The 23279-nt window shown below is 34.5% G+C and overlaps 1 protein-coding gene across 1 annotated transcript; it reads right to left on the bottom strand.

Moving 5' to 3' along the window:
- LOC132750457 (uncharacterized) lies at positions 1-21799 on the bottom strand. Its single transcript, XM_060740446.1, has 6 exons — positions 21779-21799; positions 17158-17264; positions 12232-12283; positions 6054-6483; positions 3296-3477; positions 1-2919 (listed from the first exon to the last, which is right to left on the bottom strand). Exons 1-6 carry the CDS (start codon positions 21797-21799, stop codon positions 1561-1563), a joined length of 2151 nt encoding a protein of 716 aa, XP_060596429.1. The 3' UTR covers positions 1-1560.
- Between the last annotated feature and the right edge of the window lie 1480 nt (positions 21800-23279).

The following is a 23279-nucleotide window of genomic DNA, read 5'->3' as shown; positions in this document are numbered from 1 at the left end:
TGTAGATCTTTTCTACATTTTTTTATTGTTTTTTTTACGTATTAAGAAACAAAGATCTTCGTCGTTGTCATTCATTTAGTTTATTGTGTATATAGCACATCCCTCATAAGTAAAAAACGGTTAAAAGGAAATAACTTTAATCACGTAAAGATTCAATTGTTGTGCAAAACAATATATGAATTTTCACTGACTGCCGGGCAGACCGGAATATCTAGCTCGAGGGTAACTGTTTATGGCTGTAACGAGGCTCTGCTGAGTTTCAGCTAAACAGTTACTCGAGAGCTAAATATTCCCGTCTGCATCGACAGCCGTTGTTTGATTCTTTTCCTTGCATATTATATATCAATTATTTTCAGAACAGATATTAAGAAAATGGATATTCTCATTACGCACTTTTTTCTCATAGTAGCGTATGAACTTACAACTTCATTCATTACGGTTCAGTTACGTCATCCTAAGAACGCATTTCATCCATAAAAGGCTCGACGCAATGATGTTATTTAAAGAACGCAACTTGACTTACATGGGGGTGTAAGACAGGATGTTCTAGCACCGGTGTAAACGGTAGATAATCCTGTCTGATATGCAAGAATATGTTCTTCTATTAAAAAAAATGATGAGTGATGGATCATATTGCTGCGGCTGCATATAGCAATCTGATTTGGAAGACTGCGTAGGAGCCTGGGCTAGAGCTATGTGGCGTCCTTGATGTAGTCGGGTATCCTTGGATTTTTCTTATAGTCTGAGCATGGGTTTCATCCTCTTTCGGCCACGTGAAATTTTACCAAAAGCGGTAGCTTTGAAATTGTAATTGCGTACAAAATTTCACGTAAACCTCTACTTCAAACGACCACGCTTTTTTTACCTTTGTCCTGTCTTTTTCATGACACGATACCAAAACATTCGCGGGTATTTTTGTCAAATCTTCGTTGACAAAAATCTTATGTCCTTTCAGTTGCTTTGACCGTTTGAAGAGTTCGACTTTAGTTTGGCGTCTTACAAATCTAACTTTAACAAAAGCATATAAAAGTCAATGGCGGCTCAGTCATGTGTGACCACAAATTTTATCAGGTACGGTAGGTCCCAGACTACTACTGACTTTGCTATTTTTCGCTCACAAATCGTTCACAAAAAGTGTCTCTACCAATTCAATTTATTAAACACAATTCTAAAAGTTCAAAATAAGCTTTCAATCCAACATTCAAATTCAAACTAACATATTTTAATAAAGATCCATACCCTTTATGAATGTAACAGTAGCTTAATTGTACAAACCAAACATTTGATCGCTGTAAAAATCGTGAAAGCTTTTAGCCAAAATACAAATTGCTTTGTTTACATTTAATCGGAAGTTCTTTCTAAACATTACGCAAATGACTCACTTCAAAGTGTTATTACACTTATACATGGCTTTATTACACTCCTGCGCTGTCGTTTATGTAATGATTAAGCATTACCAATGTAAAAACATTCAAGAACCTTAAGCACGCACGAAATTTAATTCAATATTTGTCATTGAACCTGTCATATCTGAAGCTTGTCATTAATTTCCGCAAATGGCTAGAACAAGCTTAACTCTTTCCTAGTCCTCTGCTTCTTTCTTGGAGGTTTCGGTGGTAAACTAACTTGCGCTGTAATTATTTTCGCCGTGTCAGTAAAACCTGTCGTAAATCGGTTGATGTCGTCGCCAATGGTTGCCTTTTTGCGACACTTTTTAAGGGATTCAATCCTAGCTTGAAATCCCGGCCGTTTTTCAAGTTTCTCGCTTTCAATCAGTAGGTCGATATGTTCAACAACACTAAGGGGGTCTGGTCGAAAAGCTATCTTTTTCAGGATGTTGTTACAAGTATTGATTTTATCTATCAGCGCCATGATATCATCTTCAAGGTCGTACAACTCATCATACATTCTTTCTAAAACCTTTTTTCGCGTAATTGTTTCTCCTTCGGCCCGGCGGTACTTTTCAAGCTTCTCTGTATACGTCCTCTGTTTCTGTACTGTCACATACTCAAATATATAAGGAGTATTTCTGTGAATATTCCAGAAACAATGCTCCTGGCACTGTGTACAATTCCCATCTTCGTCCATTGCATTACATTTTTTCTTATCCTCGTCATTTGCATAAATGCAATCTCTGTGGCATGTCATATGACAAGTCAGGCAATTGGTTACATGTTTGCCTTTCGGAAGATCGATCTGCTTTTGTTCTGTTTCTGAAACAGTATACGTAAAGTCGCTGTTTTCCTCTATTTGAGTTTTGTAATTTTCTAATATCCTAATTTCTACACGCAGTTCTTCAATTTTATTCAGTCCAGCATCTAACTTTGGAAGCAAATTATTCATTGTTAATTCTATTTGTTCACGCTGCAAAAGAACATCTCTTGTCTGCCGAAGACTCTTTGTTTCCATATTAGTTAGCTTGCTGAAAAACATTTGAAAACTCTTGCACCCCATGTCCCAAAACATAGATGAAAAACACGAAACATTTTCTTCTATGTTCTTTTCGAAGAGACCTGAATTATTAAATGGAAAGAACTGCTCGTATGGTAGTTTTGCTGCTCTCAAAGCAGATAATACAGGAGGTCGTTTCCCATCCGCAAAAGTAACAAGCATGCAAATACTGTTTTCAATATCTTGACCGAACAGCGCCATTATAGCATTAAAGATGTACATCTGTGTGGGTGTTAGACGAGCATCGGGAGCTTTTGTAATGAAACAAACAGCGTTGATGTAAAGAACACCAGTGTCATCTTCACGAGAAAACAAGGTACGAATTTGATCAATAATTTCATTGTCTCGCTGAATTCCACGAGTATCTCCGAATCCGGGCGTGTCTATGATGTTTAAAGTGTAGTTCAACCGGCTACCATGCATCGGATGTATTGTATAGCATGTTATCCATTGAGTCTGCGAATGTGCCTGGAAATCAATTTTAAAATTGATAAAAAAGATCAATTCGCATGAAATGAAATAGAGAGAAATAAAGAATCCCTTAAGAATGTCAAAAAAGACAAAATAATGAATGTTGCAGGCTCGGTTTGATTGAGCCCGTTCATGAACGGTAATAAAAAGTGCAAGTCTGTGCCCACGCCCCCTTGCACTGTCCCAAGCAGAACCCAACATAAAATTATGGTGAAGGTAACATTTTGAATTTAGAAACATCTTGTGATATTTTCAAGCGGCAGTAATCATGGAACATGGAACAGTCATCATATGTGCAACTTGTAAATACTATTCTGTTAATGTTTTTAAGTTTATCATTGCATTCTTATTTAACTATAAACATATTTATTACCTGATCAGCATCTCTTTTCCTCTCTTCATCTTCAAGATCCACTAACGTTAGTCGGTACTGGTCATTCCAGTTTACACCAAATATGTAATTCACCATTCCATCAACTAATGTACTCTTCCCCGTTCCTGTCGCGCCTACAAGCATGATAGTTTTTTCAGCGAAATGAGTTTTGCTTGCTTCACCTGTAATGTATTGAATATTCTTTAAAATCACTTTGTCATGTGATCAGGTTATTATGCATGACTTCTGACCCAGTGAACTAAAATTAATAAGGGTTATCTACTGGTCATGACTAGTCACAAGGTAATAATTATTGTGACCCCAAAGGTTGTGTGCAGCAATTTAAGTTATTATAAATCTTACCAAATAAAATATGCATAAATTTTATGAATCATGTAGGCCTCATTAATGACAGCCATGTTGTTATATTCGAAGACCTTCAAATGTGTATACCAAAAGCATTTTTAGTTTAATATAAAAATATCAACCAAGGCAACTTGAGTTGTTGAGTTATTGGTCAGAAATCATCTCAAAGTACAAGATCAACTTGACACTGACCCCTTGACCCCAAAATCAATAGGGGTCATCTACTGGTCATGACCAATCATCATATAAAGTTTGAAGATCCTAGGCCTAAGTGTTCTTTAGTTATTGATCGGAAACCGTTTTTACATACAAGGTCAATGTGACCTTGACCTTTGACCATAAAATCAAAAGGGGTCATATTCTGGTCATGACCAATCATCATTTAAAGTTTGAAGTTCCTAGACCTAAGTGTTCTTTTGTTATTGATCGGAAACCGATTTTACTAACAAGGTCAATGTGACCTTGACCTTTGAACCCAAAATCAATAGGGGTCATCTACTGGTCATGACCAATCATCATTTAAAGTTTGAAGTTCCTAGACCTAAGTGTTCTTTTGTTATTGATCGGAAACCGATTTTACTAACAAGGTCAATGTGACCTTGACCTTTGAACCCAAAATCAATAGGGGTCATCTACTGGTCATGGCCAATCATCATACCAAGTTTGATGTTCCTAGGCCTAAAAGTCCTTTAGGTATAGAGTGGAAACCGTTTTCTCAGTGGTCGAGGGGTTAGAGTCGATGACTTCTAATCCAGTTACCTCTCTGGCGTGGGTTGGATCCCCGGGAGATGCTTTGGTAGTTTAGTGCGGAGGAAGGTAGTCTTGTACTGGTATAACTCTCCAGGAACGATGGTTAGGAAACTACCCGCCTATATGACAGAAATACTGTTGGAAAAAGGCGTAAAATGAAACAAACAAACAAACAAACAAAACTTCAAGTAAATGTGACCTTGACCTTTGACTCCTTGACCCCAAAATCAATAAGGTTCATCTGCTGGTCATGACCAATCATGATACCAAGGTAGAAGTTTTTAGGCCTAAGCGTTCTTAATTTATTGATCTGAAACCGTTTTTACCTACGAGGTCAATGTGACCTTGACCTTTGACCCAAAAATCAATAGAGTCATTTAGTTATCATGACCAATCACAATAATAAGTTTGAAGTTCCTAGGCCTAAGCGTTCTTTAGTTATTAATCGGAAACCATTTTCACCTACAAGTTCAATGTGACATTGTCCTTTGAGCCTTGACCAAAAAAACAAAAGGGGTCATTTGCTGGTCATGACCAATCACCATACCAAGTTTGAAGTTTCTATGCCTAAGCTTTCTTTAGTTATTGATCGGAAACCGTTTTTACCTACAAGATCAATTTTACCTTGACGTTTAACCCCTTGACCCCAAAATCAATAGGGGTCATTTTCTGGTCATGACCAATCACCATACCAAGTTTAAAGTTCCTAGGCCTAAGCATTCTTTAGTTATTGATCGGAAACCGTGTTAGCCTACAAGATCAATGTGACCTTGACCTTTGACCCCGTGACCCCATAATCAATAGTGGACATCTACTGATCATGACCAATCACCATACCAAGTTTGAAGTTCCTAGGCCTAAGCGTTCTTTAGTTATTGATCGGAAACCGTTTTTACCTACAAGGTCAATGTGATCCTGACCTTTGACTCCTTGACCCCAAAATCAATAGGGGTCATCTACTGGACATGACCAATCACTATACCAAGTTTGAATTTCATATGCCTTAGAATTCTTTAGTTATTGATCGGAAACCGTTTTTATCTACAAAGTCAATGTGTACTTGACCTTTGACCCCAAAATCAATAGGGGTCATCTACTGGTCATGACCAATCACCATACCAAGTTTGAAGTTCCTAGGCCTAAGCGTTCTTGAGTTATTGACCGGAAACCGTTTTTACCTACAAGGTCAATGTGACCTTGACCTTTGACCCCTTGACCCCAAAATCAATAGGGATCATCTACTGGTCATGAACAATCACCATATCACGTTTAAAGTTCCTAGGCCTAAGCGTTCTTGAGTTATTGATCGGAAACCGTTTTTACCTACAAGATCAATGTGACCTTGACCTTTGACCCCTTGACCCCAAAATGAATAGGGGTCATCTATTTGTCATGACCAATCACCATACCAAGTTTGAAGTTCCTAGGCCGAAGCGTGCATTGGTTATTGATCGGAAACCTTTTTTACCTACAAGGTCAATGTGACCTTGACCTTTGACCCCAAAATCAATAGAGATCATCTACGGGTCATGACCAATCACCATACCAAGTTTGAATTCCCTAAGCAAAGCAATATACCCCGTCTTCTTTAAAAGTGGGGACATAATAATTTAATCACTCTAGTTTTTGAATTAATACAGACCTATAACTAACTTCCTCGTTTTTGCTAATTTGTTTCTTGTTCCTTTGTTTTCTTGCAATGGAATTCTTTTTAATGGCATGCCAACATTTGGCCTCGAAACGTCGTTCGTGAACTTTAGTATTTGTTGAGCGGCTGATTGAATAGTCTGAACGGGATCGCTTGTTTCACTGAACGGTCCTTCAATCTCACCATTTACCATTCGGACTTCAAATATATATTTTGTGTCAGATTTTAAATTGCCCAAATTGACTTTACTACTGGTCATTAATTCTTGATGTAATTTCCATTTTGACTTTACTTGAACTTCTTTGTACCTGAGTTGGTACATATAATTTTCATACAGTTCTTTTGGTGGTTCCCAAGCCAAACAGACTGAGTCAACATGAACATTTCCAGCTGCACAAGGTTTTCCTGGTTTATTACATAGTTCCTATAAAAAGATTGACAAAGAATATGAAAATTTGAAAAAAACAAATATATAGTTTTTCAATGTTGAAACTATGGCGAATACCTTATAAGAAAGGAATGGAATGCTTTTATATATTCCACACTTTTATAAGGATTATAACTAAGTTAAAAAAATACAGCTATTAAATGATGTTCGCAGAAATAGGTTAAAAATATGTTCTATCCTTAACGTAAATCCTTTCTATAATACAAGTGCCAAACTCCTTTCTGAAAATTTAAAACACGTAAATGATCAAATCTTTTGACGCCCCCACTAACAACATATATATTGTATATAGTGAAAAAACCAACAAAGGGCCATAATTCTGTTAAATTTGGTCGCAGAAAAAAATTCCTACCTTTTCTGCCATCTATACATTAAGGTTGTTCATCCCCGGAAGTTTAAGCAAAATCTGCCATCCGGTTTAAGTGGAGTTTCGTTCACAAAATTTCTATATGGTATATAGTGAAAAAAGCAACAAAGGGCCATAATTCTGTTAAATCTGGTTGCTGCAAAATTCCTACCTTTTCTGCCATCTGCACATTAAGGTTGTTCATCCCTAGAAGTTTAAGCAAAATCTGCAATCAGGTTTAAGAGGAGTTGCATTCACAAAATTTCTACATAGTATATAGTGAAAAAATCAACAAAGGGCCATAATTCGGTTAAATTTGGTCGCAGCTAAAATTCCTTCCTTTACTACCGACTACGCATTAAGGTTGTTCATCCCTGGAAGTGTAAGCAAAATCTGCCATCCGGTTTAAGAGGAGTTGCGTTCACAAAATTTCGGGACGTATGGACGGACAGACGTACGGACGAACAAGTGCAACGCTACATGTCCCCCACTTTGTCGGGGCATAAAAAGTAATGTTGATCTTTATATAAAGTGTATCTCAACCTTCAAAGTATCAACAAAGAGGACAATTTTCACATAATTTTTATCTTTAAATTGTATATGTAAATGTACTATGTAACAACATAGTACATATATTTGTATCTTGTTTATTCCGTACATGACTCTTTCTAGTGTTGTATTGTAAATTTGATAACTGTATTTAAAAGTTATTTAGCCATTTTGCTTAGTTTTTGGTCACGGTTTACCCGAATTCACATTTGGCCTAGAAATCATAAAAAAGACGTGTATGACATCTTTTCGGAAATTTTGGCTGTAAATATAACATTTAGAGAGCTTTAACAAGGTTTTTAAATATTTTGCTCTAAGACTTAATTTTTGACCTAAGATTACCCATCTTCTAAATTGAACAAGAAATCATTTAAGCATCATTTCTTTCTAACACATTTCAAGGTTATGTTTCTGACTGAGAAATGTGACCTGTGAAGTGTTTACAAGGTTCTTTTTCAACATTTGGGCTGTGATCTTGTGACCTTGCTATCCTACTCTACCCTACCCACTACCGTTGATGTCAAATCCCAACCTATCTACCGTTAGTGTCAAACACCTCGCGGGATAAAAGAAGGAAATTAAACATGTTAAAAGCAGGGGGTGAGAAACAAGGGTGAGATATGTTCAACACCACACTTTCTTGTTGATCTTGTTGCAAGCTATGGCTGCACTAAACTGCCCTGGAATGGGGAGTAGGGCAACTGCAGGGTAAGCTTGTTCCAGTGGTATACCGTCCTAGGAAAGAAGGAGAATTGATAATAGTCTGAAGTTTCTGTAAGTAACCTATAGCACGAGGATGACCATGGCGTGATGATCGGGAGAGGGGTGTGACATATTCTTCTATGTGGATAGCAACTCGACCTTGGTGAATCTTAAAGAAATAGATAACATAGTATCTGTACGTCTGAGTTCCAGTTTTCGAAGTTTAAGGGGGTAAAGCATGTCAATGACGCTAAAAGTCTAAAGATCCATACTGCTGCTCTTCTTTGGACATTTTCAATTCGATCTGTTTGTAGTTGGTGTGGGAGACCATACCTTGGAACCATATTCAAGCTGGGGTCTGACTAACGTCGGGTAAGCAAAAGACTTAATGGATTGGGATTTTACCATTATGTATCTGCTTAGGAATCCTAATGTTTGGTTTGCTTTTCTGTATGTCCTGTTTTATGTGGGCATCTCTAGTAAGGTTTTCTGATATATCCACGCCTAGTTATGTAGCTGAGGTAACCGATTCTAATTGGAAACCATGAAGGTAGTATACCGGCTTGGGCGATACTCAACTCCCAACACTTAAAAGTGCTGGACTCAATGAACACTTAATTGAAGTACGGGCCAACTTTTTACGTCTGTCACACATTACTTGACACATGCCTTGTGAAGTATAAAAATCTGGAAACAAGTTGATCCTTTGGAAGCATTTAGACACACCAAAATGACATGAAAATTGCCTCTATCACATCAGTCGAACAAAATTTGGTTAGTAAGATTTGTAGAAAAATTAATGCCGAAGAAAGGTCGCAGACAATTTCGCAATCTATCTCGACAGATTTGTATATCGTTAGACAGAAGTACGCTGTTCATACGGCGGCCGGATTGCTTGCACGATATTTAAGGTTGAAAGTAGGACAAAAACGAACAGCATTTTGTACGGTCATCGCAAAAATGACCGCGCAACAGACGTGCGATTGTTAAGACAGTCGTAAGGCAATCATGCGAAATTAAATTTTCAACAGATTGAAAACAAATCGTGCAGTGAATTTCTCAAACCGATTTATTCGTAGTTTCCACGAGTTAAGCCTGCAGGTTATATGAAGTTGAACACTTTAATGCCTTTAAGAATGCCCAAAGACGTAGTTCAGTGAAAGCCCTGTCCCATATCAACCAAGTTCCTAAAAAGTTTGTCAAACTAAACCCATTAAAAGAAATACAGTCTTTTTATCTTTACAACCCAATAGGAGATATATTCTTTAGAATATGAACGGCACTTGGCCAAAAACTTACAAGCAGAGTGACATGAGGCAACCTCAATTGATCTGTGAAGAATGATATAGAATGGAGACAAGCCCCGATTCAATGGAAAGCCAAAACAAAATAAAATCGTCTGTTATATATCATTTGCTGACTTTAACTATGTATTATGAAAATATTCATAATTCACCGTGTAGGCTATTGTCATTAAAATAAAAAATGATAAAAGGGAAACAATCGCCAATTATTTTGCTAAAATTTTATTCAAAATTCGTTTCATAACTTTATCAGTCAATCAAGCCCGTACGAAAGATATGATCATTTATTTTGGCAACACCACATTATTTTTCTTCATGATTCATATTATGGTCTCATTGGCCTCTACACCAAAACATTAAACATCATAAGAAACGGCTATCGTATTATTCAAAGAATGAATAAAATCAAAACGAAAGGCTACCTATTGGCAGATTATAATCTTTAAGAACATAAATGGCGACTTGTCCGGGGTCTGTACTCTAAGTGCCTGTAACGGTGGATACATACATGCAAACATACATACATACAAATATACATACATACATACATACATACATACATACATACATATGTACATACATACATACATACATACATACATACATACATACATACATACATACATACATACATACATATATACATACATACATACATACATACATACATACATACATACATACATACATACATACATACATACATACATACATACATACATACATACATACATACATACATACATACATACATACATACATACATACATACATACATACATACATACATACATACATACATACATACATACATACATACATACATACATACATACATACATACATACATACATACATACATACATACATACATACATACATACATACATACATACATACATACATACATACATACATACATACATACATACATACATACATACATACATACATACATACAATACATACATACATACATACATACATACATACATACATACATACATACATACATACATAACATACATACATACATACATACATACATACATACATACATACATACATACATACATACATACTAAAACATACATACATACATACATACATACATATTTATCATGGCTTCCTCAACTTTGCATAATGGCTCGGTTTACTGTTTGTTAAGATGTTTATTGACCTACTACTTTTGGCTTAAAATTCTATTCTGTGGCGGAAATTTCTAGGAGTTCAATAATCACCACTTTGTAAATAAGCCTTTAAGGGAATGACTGACGACTAGGTTGTATTCCTGTCAACGAAAGCTATTTTTTGTGACTTAACGGGCGGTTGGATCCCGTTTAATACAAACTGCTATTACTAATCTTTAACTGATCCGAGAATTGTTTGTTCAATTTGCCACGCCGATATAAAGGAAAAACCTTACCTGCACTAAGGCCCAAAATAGAAATAGCGGAGCTAGACTCAGTGTATGCCGCACTCACAAAACACTCAAGCATCATAGTGAGCAACATACATGCCAACATTAACATATGTAAACTTGTAGTTGAAGTCTACCAAGTCTATTTGTAATCGTAGCTGACGCTCTTTGACCTCAGCGGAGCTTGTGCCCCTACATGTATGCAGTGATGGAAGATCCATTGACTTGAGAAACCCTCCTTCTCTACTTCCACTCCCCTTCCGTAGTTGGAAATTTGAATGCTCCTCATGAAAGTGCTTATATATGTCCTGACATACCTCTTGCGAAACTTTGGTTTTGTGGGCCACTCTGATCCCACATGACAAGTGAAAATCCCCAGTGGTAAGGTACCTGAGCATGATAGGAAGCTTCAATAAGGTGGACATTTGGAGTTTGTTTTTCTCTTTTCATGTTCAGGGCCTATATCTTCTATCATTATGCTGAATGACTCCTGGGTAACACTAACAAAGTTTTTGAAAGTATTTTCATCACTTTCTCTAAGATGCTTCATTAGCTTCTCTTACATCCCATATCTAGGTCCCATCACAAGTCATTCTCTCATCCATTCACTCCTTCATTTCTTGATCTTCTTTTTCTTTTCTTTCTAGCTTTATTCGTGGGTTTTTGTACCACAGCAGTAGTAATAAAACAACCTGCAGTCTTCAGCATAACATTGTCGTCTGAAATCCAATGGTAGATCCATCTCAAATGATGTCTGACTGCTGAAATTCGAGTTTGCTTTCATTTTTGTCTGACTTTTGTAATTTTTTATTGCATTTCATAACTGTCGTGCGATTTTCGCATACAATTCGCGAGTGTTTCGCAAGTACAAAAATTTTGCAAACTTGCAAAAGAGATGATAAAAAGTTCTCGTGCGATAGTCGTGAGATATAACTTTATGAGATATGCGTGACACATTCGCGCAACATTTGGGCGACATACGCATTCATGTCGTTGATATAAGGATCGAGTTTTGTAAATGTGGCTAAAGTTTATGTCTAAAACAACTCGCAAGGTGTCGCAATTCAGTGTGACAGTACCTTAAGGCTGGTGTGATAGAGGGCAAAACAAATTTTGAATTCTCTAATAATTTTCAACACATTGCAGGCACACATTACAAGTTATAAGCGGTACATAGGTTTTGCTGAGTGTTACGCCTGAAGCAAATGAGAAGTGTTTAGAAACCAATGTGTAGTCAAATAATTTTTATGATTTGCAAAATGATAATTTTCTTATGTACAGACTCAATCAAACCGAGCCTGCAATTCAATTCTTATGTAATTTTGTTGTGATTATGCTTAAGGGATCACTTTGTTTCCAGATTTATTTTTTTGCAACAAAAGTTAAGATTAAATTTCTTTTACCATTCCTTTGATGGAACCTGTTTTCATATAGGCTGAGGTTGATGCTTCATCGCTGAAATACAAACAAGAAGTATCCTGAAGGAAGATGTTTAACTGTGGTAAATCTAGTTTAAATAGTTTGCGTTATTTCTAAGCCAGTTCTAAGTTGTATTCATTGAACGCCGCCTTTCCTTGTTGATCATGTTTATCATATTTTTGCGTTATTTCTAAGTCGTCGGATTATATTATAATCTATTATAAAGTACAAATAAAGTATTAGACCTTTAACAAAAAATCAATTTGCTATAAACACAAAAAATTTATTTCGGATTTTGACCTTGATTAAAGTTTTCAAGTGTAATATTGTTTTACAAATATTGTTCGCGTGGTCATTTATATCTATTTATTTTTTCAATAAGTCATTTTCTGTAGATATGCCATTAAAAACTTATAATTGTAACAAAATTATCATTTTTCGAAATGTCGCTGGTGAGGGACGATTCTATGCTGCTGACAGAAATTATTAAAATGTCCTTTAATCAAATTACACGGAAAACACTGCTCGTATTTCATTTCGAAAAGCGTAGCAACTTTCACAATGATAAACTGAACTATGTCAAAGGAAGTGATGCTGAAATTAGAATGCTTTCGGCTAAATTTATTATTGCACTGCACCTTTTATATATTAAGAAAGTATCTCGAACCTATTTGTCACTTGGATATTTACAAAAGTAAAAAAGTTTATGTCAATCAAGAGATCAGCAGAAATATCTAGTGAAAGTGGGATAATCTTCTATGAAGTCATTATATAACAATATCAATTTTATTTTTCGGGCATTCTTCTCCGTTAATGTAGAATTTCGTATGCTGTTTCTATGCAAGACTATATCATTCGGCTACAAAGCAGTCGAGTCTTTTAGAACTTTGAATAAGAAGCATGATTAACTGCGAAATGACACGTTTAACTTTGCGATTCGTCGATAAAAACAAATGTATATAAAAACATTCACACTAATTAGCATTACACTTCAAAACCATTTTAAGATTTCTTGCTTTGTTGCAAAACATTGTTATTTACATTTTCCTCAAACGGAAAGACAATGTTTTCTTATCTCCGTATCCAAATAACAGACTGTGAAACTGTCTGTACATAGTGTAAAGATGTGATATCGTGGAACCAGGCTAAAATTAAATCATGCCTAAACATGTTTCATCTATAAATAGCAAAGGTAAACATGAAGAATGTGCTGTGTGTGTGTGTGTGTGTGTGTGTGTGTGTGTGTGTGTGTGTGTGTGTGTGTAGGTGCGTTTGTGTGTGCGTGCGTGTGTGTGTGTTTTATTGTAGTTTTTATTTATTTTTTTATTTGTATTTTATTAGATAAACGGGTCTATTGCCTTTAATGACTTATACATAAACCGGTACTATTTCATGTTAAAATTTGATTTTTTTTATTGTTGGCCATTTGCTTATCAAACGTTTAGATATCGTTTATGTGGTCACAAAGGTAATAATGTCCAAGGCATTAGGAATTAGGATAAGCCATAACGAGCGTCTCAGCTCTGTCTATATATGGATAAAATACATGGTGTCGGATTTCTGGCAAAATACGACTATGACTAAGGGGTACCCGTCGTGTAACAGAAAAAAAGAGTACAATGAAATTTTCGTGTCGTTATGCTTCCCCTTTAAATTCAACAACTGCTCAGATCTTAACAGACATTCGTCTACGTAGCAATGTTTCGCTATTCTAAACTTTTGCAATGCACATCTGACCATTCGTTCGCAGCCATTTTATGCGTGCGTAAAACCTCATTTGTATATATATATAATTAAGGTATTAGGACCCTAATGGGCACTATCAGGAACTAAAGAATTATAACATCATAGGTCAGATGTATACCTTAAAGTACACCTGTATGCAAAATTTAAACAAAGTTTACCGTACGGAAATCAAGTTATGGCCACTTTTCTGAACTCAAGCTAGGATGTTATGAGGGCCCTTTTTTTAGAAATGAGGAACCTTTAAATAATTTGCAATAACATTCTAATGAAAAATGTTTTCCCATGAATTTTTGGTAAGAAACAAATAGTACCATTCAGCTAACAATCCACATAAGCAAAATTATGGTTTCTACTTAAAATTTATGAAATCTGTATATAAATGTTACCCTACCCCACCCATTTTTACCACATGTCTGACCAATTTTTTGCTTAGGGAGCCTAATTCAAAAAAATCTTAAAATTTACCCAAATGAGTGCCTGTTTTCAAAGTTTCCCTAAATTTTTAAAAAAGTATATTGGTTGATCTTGAAAAATATGAAATACTTTTACCGTCTAGTTTTGATTATATTACACTTTGAAAATATCAATATAAATATAAATACCATATTTATTACTAGATTTAGCATAATTTAGCCAATGAATACTTATATAAATTAAAAATTCAAAATTAAACACTTTTTTCTTTCCGTATGGGACATGAGAGATACATAAATAATGTTAAAAGATAAAAAGAAAGAAAAAAAAGTTGACCCTTCTGGGGATTGAACCCATGGCCCTCATTTTCAATGTAGTTAAGAGTAATTCTAGCCTATTTGAATACTCTTCAAAGCGGATGTAATGCATTAGGGTGCTAATACCTTAAGATAACGTTTTAAAGTTCTCCCAAATAATCCAGCGTCTTATTCAGACTTTACCTTTATATTACATGACACAATACAATTTGGTCAACACATTTTTCTACATGTAGCCACTTTAAGTACCCAGACTGTCATAGGCCAACATGAGTCAAGCAGAGTCCATATGCAGGACAAATTTAACCAATTTATTTTGGATTGTTTTAAATTCCACCTTTGCGCAGCTTTTTGATCCTTAAAAAGCAGGAAATACAAGTTAAATTAAATGGGGTTTGCATTTTAGCTGTAACAAGATATCTTCTTAGCATATGTAGTGTCAAAAACTGACTTTTCCTGTAAAGAAACTTCAACCTTGCATTAGCTTTACACATTTACATACTTAATTGATTTTAGAATGATATAATTACCATGATAGCAAGATATATTCGTGCTTGACCGAGACCTTAATTTTCGTTCAATGGCCAAAGTTTGCCTCTATGCAGATATTACTAAGTCTTATTACAAATAAGCAACTTATTGACAGTTTCCAATCGCTACGAGGTACAGGTTTAAATATGACTTTTACTTTAATGTGTGACCAAAATTCCAGATCCAGCAAAATGTTAAAGTAACTTTCTTTTTTTAAAAGAGTTGATATTTTCATAGATTAAAACTAAAAGATGTCCTTAATACTCATACTAGCTAGAGAACATGTGATACATCAATAAGTTGGTACCTATCACAGAATCCATGTCATCTAACTTCGTCTTGTCTAGGCCCAAGAGCCTCTTTTTCATAAATAAATTAACTTTGTCAACTATGTCGAAAGCTTTCCGCATGTTAATCATTATCATCCTAACAAGATTACCAAAAGCCATTTTAAATGACCGAATAGGGTAATGAGACATGTATTTGTTGAAATTACGCTCAACAATTAACTAGATTATTTTGATCATGTAAAATTCTTTCCTTTTCTTTCATATATGAATAATGCTAAAACTTGACACAGGACGATAGATACCATTTTTTTTAATACTGATACGCTATATCTGCCAATATATACAGGATATTTTTATTTGTGTGTAAGATGAAATTTTATTTCATCAAAAGAGAATACTGTTTTTAAAGTTCACGAGATGAAATAAAATTATATCTTACACAACAAATAAACAAACAAATTTTCTGCTTAAAAACAAGTTTAAATAAAATTTCCTCAATATTAACAATAATATCAAAATTTGTTTTCCCCACTGGTAGCCTCATTTAAGTCGAATTTCTCATAAAAACAAAAAGTCATGAGCTAAAAAATTAGTTCGACAATCAACGTTAAATGGCGATACTATTATTTCCATTTCTTAAAGTTGTGTGTTTCACAGGAGGTAAATAATTGTGTTTGATTCAGAAGGCTAACATTTGGATTTGTTAGTCATGCATCTTTTTATAAGAAAGAAAACTTATTTGAGGATTGTTTCAGACAATAAATAATTGTTGACAGATGTGTTAACATTCAGAAAGCGGCTAGAAATAAGAAAAACATGGAATTGTTGAAAGGCTGTCTTAAGCAAGCTATGTTGTTTTACTTATTTTTCGGGCTGATGACTGTCATTGCTTTTCAAGTTTTCATATTTCATTAGGCGGTTATTGCTCATAGGATACTGAAATATGCACACATGTCATCAAGAGCAGTTTTGCATGTGGAAGGAAGTGTATTTTCTAGACTGAAAAAATGAAACAAAAGATTTAGAGACGATATTTAGTGATTGGTAATGAATTGAATGAACTGAAGTAAGTCTTTTTCTTTTTATTACTTTTGGAAATTAAGTTATGTACCAATTTCAGCTTTGCTTTCCTCTAAAATCCCCTGACAATGTCCGAATTGTCAACAGAAATAAAACTTAAATACCACATGGGAATCTCTTTAAAAAGTAGGACGAGCAGCGTCATTGAAAAGTGTAAAATTATATTTTGATATTCTTCACTGTGAAATTAACAAATATGATTTCACGGATGAATCAGTCATCCACCCAAAAGCATAAAATAAAATGTTTTAATTTTTATTTCCCACTATTTGACGCACATTTTATGTTTAATAACAATTCAATTTACGATGTTTTAAATTTCAAATTTCGAGGACATTTATTTTGCATTTAATCTAAACAGTTAAAAAGTGAATATCTAGGGGGCAATAAATTTAGTTCAAATAGAAAGTAAAAAATGAAAGAATATCAGTAAATCTGAAATATGGAAAGGTATAGTAAACATCTTTAGAATATTGGTTTTTCTTACATTTGCAAAGTACAAAGGTATTATTTTTTCTTGGCGTAGTATTACCTCTTGGTTGCGGCACCGACAACGTCTTCAGATGTACTTGAAACAGGTAATTTTCTACATTGTGATTCATCCTCATTTTGTCCAGTTGTGTTCTGATCAGTGTCATTCTAAAATAAAACATTACTGACTGTAAATTTTAAAATGACTACATTTGAATCCTGTTTATTAAAACATGTTAATTGAAGTCTTCAATAATGAAAGTAAAAAGAAAACAGGAAATAACGTGATCCCTAGGAAGCATTAATCAGAACTGAACTGAATTACATAAAATTGCAGACTCGTTTTGATTAATTCTGTACATAAGGGATAATGAATAAGTGCAATCCCTCACCCCACAGCACCGACTTGAGTGGTACTCAATTCTCAACACTTTACATTAATAGTGCTGGTATTTATGATACCAGAAGGACCAGAAAATTATAATTACACTGAAGTGAAGTACAGGGCAATGTTTTACAGCTGCCAAAGGGCACTTGACACCTGCTGGTGTGAAAAAATCTGGAAACAAAGTAATTCCTCGAAAGCATTAATTACAACAAAATAAAGTCAAGTAGACAATAAATTCCGTTTTATATTCTTAGATTCGATAAATGTATTTAAACCAAGAACTTAGCAAATAGTTTTATTTAGAGTTTGTACAATTACATGTTAATGATTTTGTAAATGTTTAACATATTGATTTAAGGGAATATATGTCCGTTATATGAAATAGTCATAAAATAAGCAAGTTCTGGCTTTAATTGTGTTTAATCTTTGTTAAACATGCAACATGATAAACATATATTTAAAAAATAGAGGCAGCAAATCTGATTGTTCGTTATATTGTTAAAGACAAAGAATTCAAAACCCAAGTACGAAAATTATGGATACGCCTTTTCTAGTTGACACATTTTAACTGGGTGGTGATATCGTCGGAGTTTTTGCAAGGCGCGCATGGAATCAATGCAATATTTTTTTTTCTATCAAAACTGACTATGAACATACGTTACTAAACACAGTAAAGCCCGATAGTTAATAATCGTCAAAATAAAAAAAAATATGTTCTAAAAAATTATTGTTATCTGTCATTCAGTTACCCAATGGACAGACAGCCTATTGAAACCTTGACAAAACAGATGTAGCCGGTTATTTATAACTAGCTTATAAACCAGCCATATAGATACTTACTTTTAGACTTACAGCCTACATCACAAGGAGCATTGTGTTTATGCAAAAACCTATTTGGTATTAAAGAAGCAAAAACTGATCCAAAGTACTATTCAAAGGAGATTTTCAAACTGTGAGGACGTATTTCATAGAACACATCAGAAACAATAATTCAAAGGACGATCAAAGCGATGGTACAGAAAGGATACAAGGTAATCAATCAACGGAACAGTTCTTACTTGTAAGTATTTTTAAAGATCTAATAGAGAAAACGTTTAAGATTTAACGTACTATTTAACGTATTTATTTGTTTATTTTAAGGCAAAATGAAAGAATTCAGTTGTCTACATTGCCCTTTCTCTTAAAAAAATAAATCGACAACACTTTTATTAATAATTTGGACATACAAGAAGAACAAAAGCTTAAAATACAAATTTCTCAATTTGACAACAATAAAAGAAACATCAAATCATACTCCAAGGACTTTAGAATGATTCCAAAAGAACTAAAAAATTAAAAAGCACTTTAAAACCAAACGATATTACAAAAATTGTAAAAGTTTCAAGACAATAGGAACAATCTCCAATCAAGAAATTTCCAAAAATCAAAATCCCTGTTAAAGATGTTCACACTTTTTTATAGTTCAAATGCCAAAAATTTATTAACGATGCATATGAAAAAGATGTTTTTGATTGAAAAATATCTTCAACCGAAACAGATCCATGTTTTTTTAGTCTCATTTGAAGAAAATGATTTAGATTCAATAGAAAACATCATTCAGCAAATGCCAAAGGTTTTAGACTGCTTGAAGTCAGAAAATCAAATTGAAATGTATATAAAATGTACCAAATTACTCGCCCATAGGAAGATTTTTTTTATCAAATATAGCCTTTTAATATTTTGCTGATGTAGTAGAATGGGTTTCACTGGACAAGGAACTGGATTTATATGCATCTTTTGACTTAAGGTAACTATAGGCAATGATAAACTTTGTGTGAATAGAAAACAGTCAAGTTACCTTAGACTTTAAACTAACATTAAACTTAACTTAACTTAAATAAGTGGAAATAAACTTGTCAGAGTGAAAACTACCTTTTAGACATTTAACACCAATATGCATGAAACGCCTTTAAGCATCAGACCTCCTAAAGAAAAAATGTTCATATTTTAACATAATTGCTTTAAAAAAAACAGTTCGCTTTTCCACCAACGGGAAATACTTCCTTTTATTATTCTACGGAATTCTTTCATCCGGGTTTTTTTCTAGTATCACGTGATCGTACAGGACAATATCGCGACCTGTGCTCCGGAACGCACGGAATCCGGGATTTTGTCAAACATATAGGGATACGAATAACTGCTTTTGTTTTTATTTTTGTAGTAATTCATGGCACTAAAAATTATAATTGATTAATTATTTCATATATAGGATGACCAATTAGCCGATTTAACCTTAAGCTTGAAATGAGATAGGGGCCTTCTTACTTACGAAAATTGATAAACGATCCCGGGCATACCGGAAACCGGGATTTTTACGGATCACTGTTGTGACACGTGACCGCGTTAAAAAATTATCTTCTATTTATATTGGCTACCGCGTTAGTAACGTAGTAGATAATGGAAAAGAAAATCCGATATATTAACGTTTTTGTCAACATTCTTTCTTAAGTTAAGGTGTCATTAATGATGGATTTATACAATAAACCTGACTAGATCAGTAATTACAATTTACCTGAAATTTTATTTCATTTTTTATCATTTTACCATCTTAGTGGCTTTAAAATTGATTAAGAGTAATTCTAGAAAGTGAAGGCATTTCTGAGAATATTAAAACGGTGTTTTAAATAGCATAGGGAAATCAACTCAACGGCAGCTTTTAAAATGTTGAAATTAGTAATCTGCTAAAAAATGATGTGATGATCTTTCGAGGAGGATTGATACGTGACGTTCAAGTGAAAACTCACAACAATGCAGTTGAACTAAATAGTAGAAACGTTGATTTATGTTATAGCTTAGCTTTATATCTTTCCAAAGAAAAATGAATGGTAATTGAAGATGAAATTTGTTAGTTGATAATTCCTATCAAGAAATAATTTTCTTTCTGATTCGTATCACCAGCTACTTCAGGCTGGTATTTCCATAGACAGTGGAAACATGATGAAGCTCCTTAAATGTGCCATGCTCTTGTGACAAGGAAAATAAAATATGTATCTACCCTGCTGAGTTAAGGTAAACAAATGGCAAGCAAAAAATTGTCACATATAAAAATCAAGGACTTCCAGACTACGGGACCGGGGAGAAACATGAGATACCTGGGATTTGAACTCCAGACCTCTCGCTTTCTAAACGAGCGCGTTACCCCTCGACCAAGGTGATTTTATAAGAAAAAAGAAAAACCATATTATTCTAAATTAGGTTTGTAACCCTTATTAATATCGAGATATTTTGTTCACGGTTGATGATAGGAAAATGACAGTTCTGTCCCAGGGATAAGGGATAAACTATTTTTAGAAAAGTGGAATTCCACGTATTGCTATATTCGGACGGTTTTTTTACCTGCATAATGTTATTTTTTGTCTAACAAGTTTGAACATGTCTTCGCTTAAAAAGTCAACAGGGACGATAAAGAGATACAAAATAGCTTATGTTTAATTTAGCGTGAAGCTGCACACGCCGTCACCATGATAAAGCTATTAAAATAAATATTTTTCTACCTGATTTATATAAAACAGCGTGTATCTTTTTTATCTGTCATTTTATGAAAATGAGTTGGAAAGATCACTTGCAAAATATTGACTTTGACTTGCATAGTCCTATAAGTTATGCAGCACCACTATATTTTGAGACCAACAAGTTTGAACGTATCTACCTTAAAGGTTCAATAGGTTAATATTATAGAAGACGACAAGGGATATAAAATAGCTGATGTTTAATTTAGCGTGAAGCGGCACCCGCAGTCACTATGAGAAAGGTGTTAAAATAAACATTTCACTATCTGATTTATACAAAACAGCGTGTATTTTATGAAAATGAGTTGGAAAGATCACTTGCAAAATATTTACTTTGACTTGCATAGTCTAATAAGATCTGAAAAAATCTACAAATTTTTGAAGAAGGAGGCTAAATACAAAGTCGGTATTCACGCTATTCGATAGTATTTACAGAATGTGGATGCTTACAGAGACCACTGCATTATAAATTTAAGACTAGAAAAGTAATATCTCAAGGCATAGATTTTCTCTGGGACATTGACTAGGCAGATGCTTCTAGTCTGTCAAAAGAAAATGACCAAACCAAATACCTGTTTGTCGCCATAGACGTATTCTCTCGCTATTTATAGGCTGTGTCGTTAAAGAATAAACAACACGGTTCTATAATAGACGGCTTTAGAGAAGTACTGAAGTCAGGACGTAAACCAAAAGAAGTGAGAACGGACCCAGGAAGTGAATGGAAAAACAAATGGGTGAAAGCATACCTCGATAAACAAGAAATCCATCACTACGTGACTCAGAATATAAATCACGCTAATTATGCCGAAAGAATGATACGCACTTTAAAGGTGTTGATGTATAGATATTTCACTCATAAACGTACTTATCATTATCTTGACCGAACAAAGTAAAGAATTACAATTCAAGATCGCATTCTTCTTTGGACGGGAAATCTCCCAATGGAATTTCTGCAAAGAATGAAGTAAACATATGGAAGATGCTTTATGTGGATTCTTTGAAACTGCAGAGTATCAAAAGGAAACATCAGCAATCTAAGTCATTCAAATTCAAAGTCGGTGACTTTGTCAGAATTTCTAGTAACAGACGCACATTTCAGCGAGATTACGAGCAAAAGTGGACTGAAGAAATCTTCATTATAAGAAGGAGATATCTACGTCAAGGTATAGCCGTATACAAAGTAGTGCATTATGAAGGGGATTCTGTGGAGGGGACCTTCTATTCCAGTGAATAACAAAAGGTGCAGAAGAGTCGCAATGATCTTTTCAAGGTTAAAAGAGTGTTGAAACGCCGGAGGATAACTAGAGTTACTGAGCTGTTTGTGAAATGGTTGGAACATCTCAAGAAGTTTAACCAGTGTATCAAAGAAAGTAACCTACCAGATATCTGAAACAACTACATATAATAGAGGTGCATTGTCATCTTATTCATTTCACTTTGAGCTGTGGACCTGTCAATATCGTCAAAATGACTAACCAGTATTATCTATGCCATAAAAACTACATCTGGGAACAGGACTTGAAAAGACATTTCAAAACTAAACATCCAAAGAAAAAGTATATGTTCAAGCAGCAGCAGAAGCAGCAGCAGTAATCTAACAACGAAAGTCTTCCGCATCAGCATTATATGAGATATACCATACAACAGCAGCAGCAGCAGCAACAGCAGCAGCAGCAGCAGCAGCAGAAGCAGCAAAATAACAACGAAAGTCTTCCGCAGCAGAATTATTTGAGAGATACCCTACAGCAGCAGTAGCAGCAGTAGCAGCAGCAGCAGCAGGAGTTCAAGTTTCAACATCCTTTAACATGTATAATATTTGGACCCACGTCTAGTAGTATGTATACCTATTTATTTTGTTATTCGTTTTTTATGTGCAGAATTTATTATACTCATATAATGACTCATCTGAAATAATGGATTTATCTTTTTTTTTTTCATTCCTAGGGAAAACCTACTTCGTAGTCCAATTGCTACAGCGAGCCTCAAATAAAATACAGCCGACACCGCAAAGAATCATTTGGTTGTATAAAAGGTGGCAACCACTCTACGATGTGATCAAGAAAACCGTAATTCCAAAAGTAGAGTGCGTCCAAGGTGTACCTTTACATTTGGAAAAGGAAGACTTTGACACAAGTATCAGAAACCTTATTATCTTGGACGATATGGCATCGGAAGCTGCGAAAGATCAACTTGTTACAGATCTCTTTACAGAAGGCAGTCATCATAGGAATCTATCAGTGATCGCTC

This window comes from Ruditapes philippinarum, unplaced genomic scaffold (genome assembly GCF_026571515.1).
Source record: "Ruditapes philippinarum isolate M1 unplaced genomic scaffold, ASM2657151v2 ctg6452_1_1_1_1, whole genome shotgun sequence".
NCBI lineage: Eukaryota > Metazoa > Mollusca > Bivalvia > Venerida > Veneridae > Ruditapes > Ruditapes philippinarum.
This window is presented reverse-complemented; position numbering and strand designations above follow the sequence as displayed.